This window comes from Alexandromys fortis, unplaced genomic scaffold, assembly GCF_014885135.2.
Source record: "Alexandromys fortis isolate MF-2015 unplaced genomic scaffold, M_Fortis_MF-2015_v1.1 scaffold_109, whole genome shotgun sequence".
Taxonomy (NCBI): Eukaryota; Metazoa; Chordata; class Mammalia; order Rodentia; family Cricetidae; genus Alexandromys; species Alexandromys fortis.
The window spans coordinates 4,867,379-4,878,543 of record NW_026068005.1 but is presented as its reverse complement, the minus strand read 5'-3'; the positions used below and the strand labels follow the sequence as shown (position 1 = coordinate 4,878,543).

The 11,165-nt window shown below is 39.4% G+C and overlaps 1 protein-coding gene across 1 annotated transcript in view; it reads right to left on the bottom strand.

The window, feature by feature from the left end:
- The window catches only part of Dpp10 (dipeptidyl peptidase like 10), a 714,980-nt gene that overhangs the window by 143,866 nt on the left and 559,949 nt on the right, over positions 1-11,165 (bottom strand). The window contains exons 6-7 of the mRNA XM_050161474.1: positions 1,137-1,189; positions 956-1,037 (exon numbers count right to left, since the gene is read on the bottom strand). Of these exons, the coding sequence (XP_050017431.1) occupies positions 956-1,037; positions 1,137-1,189 (135 nt within the window). The remainder of the gene's footprint in view (positions 1-955; positions 1,038-1,136; positions 1,190-11,165) is intronic.

Genomic DNA, 11,165 nt, shown 5'->3' with positions numbered 1-11,165 from the left:
GGGGAGGGAAGAGAGAAAGAGAGACAAAGAAAGAGAGAAAGAGAGGAGAAGAGGAAGAGAAAGTAGGTCGAGTTTCGGTTTTTAAAGAGACTGAATATTAACCTTCATCAGGCGATGAAAGGAGACAGTGACAGAGACCCACATTGGAGCACCGGGCAGAAATCTCAAGGTCCAAATCAGGAGCAGAAGGAGAGAGAGCACGAGCAAGGAACTCAGGACCGCGAGGGGTGCACCCACACACTGAGACAATGGGGATGTTCTATTAGGAACTCACCAAGGCCAGCTACCTGGCCCGGGTCTGAAAAAGCATGGGATAAAACCGGACTCACTGAACATAGCAGACAATGAGGACTACTGAGAACTCAAGATCAATGGCAATGGGTTTTTGATCCTACTGCACGTACTGGCTTTAGGGGAGCCTAGGCAGTTTGGATGCTCCCCTTACTAGACATGGATGGAGGTGGGTGGTCCTTGGACTTCCCACAGGGCAGGGAACCCTGATTGCTCTTTGGCCTGACGAGGGAAGGGGACTTGGCCGGGGGAGGGGGAGGGAAATGGGAGGTGGTGGCGGGGAGGAGGCAGAAATCTTTAATAAATAAATAAATTTAAAAAAAAGAGAGAGAGAGACTGCCTGCTCCTCACTCAGGCTTAAGCAAGGCATCTGTCAGGTCCTCAAGAGGCGGAGCCAGGTTCCTCTGGAAGTAAACACTGAGGTCCTCATGCTCCTTGGTTTTACTCACTTTAGCTACCTCCCTCTTCTTCATTTGACATACTCTTAAGAAACCATTTTAAGATAAATAATTTAAATAAAGAAATATTTAAGATAAATAATGCAGTGGAACTTAGGAAAACATCAAGGATTGCAGACTAAATTGCACAAGGAATTGAGTTCTGTAACTCCTTTAATTTAGCCTCAGGGTATAGGGTTGGGGATGAGGTGGTTTGGCATGCTTACCAGCTGCTGTCCTTGCACACCCCAGGCCGCATACTGCAACACTGAGTCCTCGACTTCAGGAGGATTCAACTCCCACACTTCCCTTGAAAAGATGTCAATATTTTCACGTGAACAAACTGACATCTGTGACAGCTTAGCCTGTCAGAAATGCTCATAAAATGCAGAAAACCAAAGAACTTACCCAGTGTGTATGTTGTAAATCAAATATGAAGCGGTAAATGAGTAATGAAAAATCTGAAATAAAAAAGAATAGAGTATTCAATCATTGTATTAAAAGAAGTATTGATCTTAATGCATACTACAAATTGATATTAGGCAAAATACTCCAGTTAATATGGCTAGTATTTTTATGCCTTTTTAACTAGAAATCACATCTTTCTATTATCCATTCTGTTTATCCTGCTTTCTGTGTGTGTGTGTGTGTGTGTGTGTGTGTGTGTGTGTGTGTGTGTGTGTATGACTCTTCGGAACCCGAGGTCAAACTATGCTCTAGTTCGTCAAGTACCATCTCTATCTTCTTGGGTTTTGCCTAGTTATTGAGACAGGGTAACCCACTGGCCCAAAATTTATTGCTGAAGTTGCCCCAGCCACAGGGTCCTTAAACTTGGCTGTTATGTTAAGTATTAGTACCTCTCTTTCCTGATAATCTTCTCTTCCCTAAATCAACTTCCTGCTTCTCCAAGACGCTCAAGAGCTTTCATGTTCATGTCCTTCTGCTCCATCAAAGTCTATCTCACATTGTCTAGCCTATATGTCATGCCTAGCCTATATGTCCTGCCTAGCCTATATGTCATGCCTAGCCTATATGTCATGCCTAGCCTACATGTCAAGCAAATTAAATTCACTTTCTCTAGGTCTTTTATGCATGTTGTTTTAAACTTATTTATTTGTCTAATTTTTTTTAGTTAGGGTATCCTTAATTGAGGTGGAAATTTTCTTTGGATGTAGCCTATTCATGTTGCTGTTACTGACACTACATTGAAATGTATTTTACTTTCAGCCTTAGAAACTCTCTAGGGCATAAGGCTAATTATATCAATATTTTAAGGATGTCTTCTTTTCCCAGACACAAGACTGAATGACCTTCTCAAGATCTTCTAACTACATGGTATTGTGCTTATACACAATACCCAGATGATTTTTGCTAAACAGTCTTTTTGAAAGGGAGAAACTCATTTTTTGTGTTTGCTAGTAAAAACAAACTGGGTTATTACCTTTTTGTCCTTGTAGAGTAATGCTTTATTAAATTGTTGCTACTCAGTAATCTTCAGGAAATTCTTTAAATTTTATTTATTATTTATTTGTTTATTTATCGGGTTTATTAGAGACAGGGTTTCTCTGTGTAGCTTTGGCGCCTGTCCTGGAGCTAGCTCATGTAGAACAGGCTGACCTCGAATTCATAGAGATCTGCATGCCTCTGCCTCTCAAGTGCTCAGATTAAAGACATGTGCCACCACCATCCAGCTAAATTTTATTTTTAATTATGTATATGCAGTTGCATCTGTGGGAGTATGCCTACATTAGTACAGTTACTCCCAGATGGCAAAATAGTTGCTGGATCCCCTGAAGCTATAGTTACAGGTGTTTGTGTGCCACTACCCTACATGAGTGCTGGGACATGAACACAGGTCCCCTGAAAAATCATCGAGCTCTCTGAACTTCGGAGTCATTTTTCCAGCTCCCCATCAAGATATTTTAGTGTTCTCCTTAAATGGTTCAGCATATAAAGCACTTGCCACAGCATAAAGCCTGAAGCTTAGTTCCCTAGAACATGCCTAAAGCCATGTGAGTTACTGCACATTGTCAATCCCCATGTGATTTTAGTAAGATGGGGAAAAGACACGACAGCCTCCAGAAGCTCAGTCACCAGTTAGCTTGGCACACTCAGTGGGAAATGAAAATGGAGACTGTCTCAAGCACCTGAGTAGTTTTTAAATCTGAGATTGCCTTTATCGAGAGCTAAGAAAGCAAACACAGTGTTTGTTTTTATCTATGTTGACGTTCACCACATATTCAATAAAATTATGTATCTAATTGCAAGTTCTATAATTTTTGTTGTTTGTTTGTGGGTGGCTACATGTGGGTGTGCAGTTGAGCATGAAGTTGCATTGCATGCATGAAGGCTTCGGGAAACTCAGGTGTCTTCCTTAGTTGCTTTTCAACTTGAAAATAAAGTCTCCATCTCCTTTGTGTTTTGAGATAGTGTGTCCGAACCTGCGGTTCACTGATTCAGCTATGCTGGCTGACCAATAAGCCCCCAAGGATACTCCTATCTCTGTGTTTTCAGCACTGGGTTGCAGGCAATCTCCACCTACTCTAGCTTTTTAAACAGGATTTATTCTTAGTTTATGCACATGAGTGTTCAGCCTGAGTGTGTTTCTGTGCACAGTGTGCATGCATTATTGATGGAGGCCAGAAGGTTGCTTGAAACTGGACCTAGAGGTGGCTGTTAGCTACTATGTGAGTGCTGGGAATTAAACCTGGATTCTCTGGAAAAGCAGTCAGCATGCTGAAGCCCTGAGAAATCTCTGTAGCCCATGTCTAGCTTTATATGAGTTCTGGAGAACAAATCCGGGTTCTCTAGGATTATGTGGCAAGAGCTTTACCAACTCAGCCATTCCCTTACCCCTTACTTCAGTATATATTTTAATGGCTTTGTATGTCAAACTTACACTGGTCCCAGTGTCTGCATCTTTCCAATTTTAGCATATATTCTGCCAAAGCAAGCACTGACTTCAAGCTTGAAACTGGATCTACCATTATAGCTGACAAAGAGATGAGAAATATGCCTGCCTCTGTCAACATCTTTTATCTCTAAACATTCTGTTCACCAAAGCAACCTGTCAACTGAGCTATTGCTCTTCACAACAGATAAATGTGTGGACTGTGTTATGAGTGCAAAGCAGCCATTCACCCCGATCACCCAGCACACGTAGCCGTTCACCCTTGCCATAGATCACTCAGCACATTTGTCCAGGTTTCTAGCTCCACATTAATCATGCAAGCAACATTTCTTATGCATTAACATTTGGAGCAAGACCGACCAATAAAATAATCACTGAAACATGAGTTTGTAGAGCCAGGGAATGTTGTTCTCTTTCTATAATAGCTAGTCTAGACATTGCCAGCTCTTATATGGGAATCTAAAATATGTAGATGGGGGCTGGAAAGATGGCTCAAAGACTAACGTTCTTGCTGTGTAAGCACGAGGACCAGAGTTCAAATCCCCAGGAACCCATGTAAATGTTTGTTGTATACAGCAGTCTACCTTTAATTTCAGTACTCTTATAAATGGAAGATGGGTTTGGTGGCCTACTGTAATTCCTGCCACAAGAGATTGAGACAGGGATCACCAGAGCAAACTGGCTAGAAAAACTAACTATAGTGGTGAGCTCTGGGATTGGTGAGAGACCCTGCCTTATTAATATCAGCTGGAGGATTGATTGAGGATAATTTCTGACATCAGTGATGGGCTTTCACATGAATGAATATACATATGCACAAACACACATACACAGGCACACAGATGCACACATACACACATGCATGCACATAGGGACATACACACAAATAATCCATATGCCCATATATATACCACATACACACATAATGAATATGAAAAAATAAAACAAAATTCTTAACTGGCTTTCAGATAATATGTATTAGAGTACAGGAAAAAAACATGTGTTTTCTGATTTGTGGTACATTACATTCTTTTCTGTCTGCAGGTATGGCATGGTGGAATATTACTTCTAAGTTATCTCTAGTTGATAGCTCTGACTAGTCTGTAAAGCTATAGCAGAAGCAGATTGAAACAACAGGGTTTTGATCCCATCGATACATGCTACAAAGTCAAAAGTTCTTAAGATATCTTAGAATCTAGCATTGTATACAGCTTAGAGCTTTTTTCTATAAATTCGATATCCTTTGTCATAATGCATTAGGCTGGATGTGTCCATATGTCCATTTCCCTCAATGACCTCAAATATGCCTTATTGTATAATTGTGTAGAATGAAGATCAGATCCTATACCCACAAAAGAACATAGAATATGGATGATAGAAAGGAAGGTCTCAAATCAGGCTAAGAGTATGTGTTCTCTCTTTCCCTCTCTCTTTATGTTCTTTCTCTCTCCTTCCCTCTGTAAAATGATGGATTAACCTTAAAAGCAGACTATTCAATGAAAAGTGTATTTATCTTTAATGAACATCTACTTAAATACACTGTTCTAAACTCACCTTTTACCCTTCCTATCTTTAAACATTTCTTTATAGTATTCCTTTTACAAATCATTTCTTTTCTTTTTCAGATTATAATACAGCTACATTGTTTTTAATCAAACAGAGACCGTCACAGAAAACCACAAGCAATCAAAAATATAGAATGGTAGAGTCTAGTCCCACTGTATGCATTTACAATTCAACTCCCAAACCTCAGGCTCTGGGATTATTGCATATGTGTGAATAGAAAGATTTTAAAAGATAGAGGATTACAAAGTTTCATATGAGATTGTATCTCTTGGTAATAGCAAAAGCCAAGTCTATAAAGTCTTACCATCATGACTGTCTAGACAGGAACTGAACAAGAACAGTAACAATAAGCCTGTTACTGTGTATTGAAGGAGGTAAAGCTTAGGAAGTCTCAACCCTACAGGAAGAACTAAAGACAACTAAGGAATCTTTCTAATTATTGATTAACATATAACTCGTTTACTTTTAGTCTTGGCTCCCTTTCTTTATGGGCAAGGCAAATCTGATTACACACCCGGGAGTAATCTAGTATCTACCTAAGTTTAGTGAGACAGTAGAGTAGAATAGAGATTGAGTTGGTTCGGGAGATCCTTGGTCAGAGGCAGGTAAGTTAATGTGGGAAAGAAAGCCGTCAGAAAAAAAGCAAAGTTGGGAATCCCTGGATAAGGCCATCTAAATCCCACTGGTGTGACACAGAGTTACAAAATATCTGTAGGTGATATATGGTTTATTATAATACTAAAGCACACACATGAGACTTCACGTAAAACTATATGTAGTAAACAGAGAATATGTAAGGAATTCCATGCTATACAAATGAGCCCCAAAGTCCATACAATCCAAGCCACCTAAAAATGCATGCAATGTGACATACAAACCCCTAATTCTTTGGGCAGTGGGTATGTTTGTGTTTCTGTATTTTAACTTATATCTAGTCTACTTCCTTCCTTGGAAGAATATCTGTCTCTAATATGCCCTGCATTATTTAATATCCATCTCCCTCCATCCTTATACCTGGAAACAAGGACCTGTGAGTTCACTGAAAAATGCTAAAACTTGATCAAGGCTACTTAATCATGCATAACTCTGACCCTCTTTTTAAACCCCCTGTCGGGACCAGGAAGATAAACTTTAGTGTCACTGAACCTCTTTATCTTCCCAGTATGACTAAATTGAATAAATTTCCTTTTCCTGATTTTCACCAGTACTTGTTTAATTTGAATATTGAGGATGGATGACTGAACATGGTTTACTAGGATGCCCAGGGCCCAGGCTCTGACCCCAACAACTCCAGAAGCCATGGATAGAGCAAGCCACAATTTTACTGGAGAACCGAATCCCAGTTCTAACAACAATGCTTAAAGACTCATTGATAGGACCATGGACAAATTAACTGTGATTAGCAAAGTTAACGAGGATTTCACTGTTAGAAAGATGATTTAATATATCAGATTAAATGCCTAGCTGCTTTTCCACATTTTCCCTGTAGAACATCAGTTATTGCCTAAGACATCTGTAAGATTCATGTCAAGGAGAATTAGACCCACAAAAAAAAGGAAATGGGTGATACAGTTACTTCTGTCTGAACTAGAGTTGCTGTCTTCCTCTGCACTGCATTTAAGCTGCTAAATTGGTATACATTGAATGCTTTCTTTTTCATGGCCCAAAGAATATTTAAAATGGGATTATGGATTTGCCATCAGCTCAAAGAATGAAGGAAACTGAACTGCGAGAAAGGAGGCCTGAATCAATAGCATTCATAAAGAAGGACAATGGCACAGCAAGCAGATGGTACAGGCTGGAAGGGTTGGCTTCATTTGGAAGTTGGTGATAGAAGGCATCCATGTTTATTCTAGAGACACCTTTGAAGAGGAGTTAGTGGTGACCTTTTTGATTGAAAGGCTTTCTTTCTTTTATGGTTTGTAGATCAAGAGCCATGAGGGAGCTGCCTTTCCTGTCATAAACATGGCTCATCACATTGTAAGGAAGCACTTTACAAAAGTCTCCTTAAAAGTTCCATTATGAAGACGCTCTGTGAACCTGAAACAAACCCTGGATAAAAGGGAGAATGGACAGGAAATGACGGAAGCCACATTTAATGTCTGGTAGTATTTTAAATTAGTTTCCTAATTTTTCTCATCCTCATTTTATTTGTTACAAAGTAGAAGTTTTGTAACAAAATGTTACAAGAAGGCATTTTCATACATCCACAGTTTTTGCTGATCCACCACCTAGCCCATCCTCTGCTGACTCTAATAACCCCACTCCCACTTTCTCATCATGTGTGGTCTATAACCCTCTCAACCCCTCTCCCGTAAAGCCTTTTTTTCTCGCATTGATCCCTTCCTTGTTTCCTGGATTCTACATACGCTCACTTTCACATTAATACACATCTGTAAAAAGTAGGCATTCAGATAAGCACATGGGAGAGAACATGCAATATTTGTCTTTCTGAGTCAGGGTTATCTTGTGTAATATAGTTCCCAATTCCAGATATTTCCTGCAAATTTCATTTTCCTTCATGGACAGATAAAATTCCATTGCATACCGTACCACATAAGCCAGGATTGGATCAAAGTCATTACCCACTGTAAAAATCCATATTTCTTCTGTTACAATAAAGAAAGAGAAATTCAAGCATTGCTTTCTCTAGATTTCAGCACAGGAACCACCAAGCACTCTTATACTGACTCTCAGAAGTCACAGATGTGGTTAACTATTCTAGGTGGTAAATTGTTATTGAGCAAGAAAAAGGTTGTATTTATTTTTAAGATCAATTAAACTAACAGTGACTTTACTAATAAGAGCCGACTTGTGCATTCTATGAGCCCATGGATGTCATTTCCATTAATATTACTCCTCCATGAATATAATTCCATATTACAAAACAGCAGAAACAAACTTCTTCCAAAGAATAGAAACAGAAAGCACATTTGCCTGCTTCAGATCACCTTGGTTTTTCAGATACCCTGATCAACATACACAGGCAGAGAGAAGAGAAGTTAATAATTCAGACAGTGGTAGCGTTCAATATAAGATTTATATCTCAGCACCTTCTCTTTATGAGTACAGCATGAAAACTCTTCTGTCTAAGTTAGGTTTCCTTTTGCTTCAAGAAGATATAATGACCAAAAGCAACTTGGGGAGAAGGAGAAAGGAAAAATTACAGCTGAATAGTGACATCTCTGCACATGAGGCTGATGAGGGGAAATTGAACTAGCTGGTCTTATGTCATTTTGACACAATCTAGAGTTAATTTGAAAGAGAGAACTTTAATTGAAAAAACACCCCTACAAGATTTGCCTGTGGACAAGACTATGGTGATTTTCTTGGTTGATGTGAGAGGGCCCAGCTCACTGTGGATGGTGAAATCCCTGGGCTGGTTTCCTGATACAAAAAGAAATCAGCATGAGAAGGTCATGAGTAGCAAAATCCATAAGAAGTCCTGCTCCATGACTTCTGCACTGGCTCCTGCCCCCAGGCTCCTCCCTTGACTTCCCTGAATGATTAATTAAGAGCTGCAAGTTGAAATTAACCTTTTCTTCCCCAAACTGCTTTTGGTTATGATATTTACCACAACGAAAGAAGTCATAATTTAGATGCCAGCCTAGGCTTCTGAGAAACTTTGTTGGGTTCTAGAATGGGCAAATACTATAGTAAACAATAAGTAGATTTCACCAATGAATAGTTACCCCCCAAAATCCAGATGTTATTAAGGACACATGCACAATGCAGGAGAAACCTCCTTTCTCTGTGATAAGAAAAGGAAGCTCATTAACTGGCCTCAGAACACTTTGCTTTTTCAAACTCTCTATTAAGCTGCTTTCTCTATTAGTGATGTTAGTGTTCACAGGCACTCAGAAATGCAGGCTGGTAACTCAGAGAGGGTGGTGAGGCTGGATCTAAGATTAACCTCTTCATAAGATGTCCTAAGAAATGCAACCAGAAGATTCAATTTTAAGGTTATGAATATTTACCCTATCGAGTCCTAAGTCAGGCTATGTTACTGATAGCATCTAGTGCACACATACTAAAGGATGCAGGATTAGAAACATGCTTCATTGGAAATAGATGTGCCATACAGAAGTAGATAACTTCACTCCATGAGACAAACAAGAAAATGCCTTTCTGGATGGAGAAAGGATTTTTCAGTGTCTCTAACAGTTTGTTTAAACACAGTGAATGCAGATCTCACACCTCATAAAGTGGTAAAGCTAGGTCTAACATTTATCTTCTAGTAAATTTGCTAATTCCAACCCAAAAATCTATGGGCTTACAAGAATCTTCCTGTTTTAACTTTTAAACTAGAGGAGACTTACTAAAGAAGCTTTGCTGGCTGGTTTTATTTCAACTTGACATAAGCAAAAGTCATTTTGAAATAAACTCAAATGAGAAAATATCTCTCCCACAATGGCCAATGGACAAGTCTGTGTTGTTTTCTTGATTATTGATATGAGAGGGCCCAGATCATTGAGATCACTGCTGCTCCTAAGCTGGTGGTCCTAGGGTTCATAAGAAAGTAAGATGAGCAACTTTATCAATACCACTATTCCATGGCCTCTGATTAGGTTCCTACTTCCATCTTCCTGCCTTGAGTCCCTGTCCTGACTTTTCTGAATGAAATACTCTAAGGTAAAAGGCAAAACAAACCCTTCCCTCCCCAAGTTGCTATGGTTTCAGTGTATTTCACAGCAATATAAATCCCAATTGAGACAGGAAGAGTACTGGACAGGTACTGACAGGAGTACTACTTCTATTTCCCTGTGGATTACAGGTCTATGCAAGTTGTCGATCTGATCTTTATTTAACTTTGGTAAGTTGTTCCTATCAAAAAAATTATTTGTTTTAGATTTTCCAATTTGTTGGAGTGTAGGTACTGATAAAACAATGTTGAGACTACTTCTAATATCCTAATTTTCTCTCTCAATAAGTAACAGAAGCAAATACTGGGATTCAAATCAACTTTCTATTTCAAGTGTTCTGACAAGCTCATTTTCATGTGGTTAATGTATTATTCATTGTCAACAGAGAATGGTAGAATATAACTAAGAAAGAGGAAGTACTGGATTTGATATTACAACTTACATCATACTTTATTTCACTGCAACCAGTAATACACATCTTGGACTTCTTGGAGTATACTGTACTATGTCATACTAGGGTCCTATTGTGTCATTATAATATCGTATTGTGTTGTCACAGAAGAAATCTCATGCTAGTAATTTAACACTACACCTGAGTTTTCATGGGTGGAGCTAATTTCCTTGTGTTGTAGTTTTCCAGCTAGTCCTTTCTGTAAGGCTGGATTTGTAGATAGGTATTGTTTAAATCTGTTTTTTTTTTTTCATGGAATATTTTGTTTTCTCTGCCAATGATGATCGAACATTTTGTTGTGTATACTAGTCTGGTTCTGCATCCATGGTCTCTTAGTGTCTACAAAATGTGTGTCTAGGACCTTCTGGCTTTCAGAGTCTCCACTGAGAAGTCAAATGTGATTCTGATAGGTCTGCCTTTATATGTTACTTGGCCTTTTTGCTCTGCAACTCTTAATATTCTTTCTTTATTCTCTCTGTTTAGTGTTTTGATGATTATGCAGTGAGGGCAACATCAGAGACAGCTGACTTAAGCTTGTGGGAGCTCATGGACTCTGGACCAACTCTCTGCAGTTAGGGAGCCTGCAGGGGACCTACGTAAGCCCTCTGCATGGATATGACAGTTCTATAGCTTGACCATTTTGTAAGGCTTCTAGCCCTGAGATCAGGACATATCCTTGGTGCTTAGCTGACTTGGTAATCCAGCATGGGATTACCTAGTCCAGCCTTGATATAGGGGGAGGAACTCAGTGCTACTTCAACTTGATGTGCCATACTTTCAAACCCTTGGGAGACCTGCCCCTTTCTGGATGAAAATAGAGGAAGGATGGGTGGGGAAAGGGGTGGGTGAGAAGTGTGTGTGGGGGG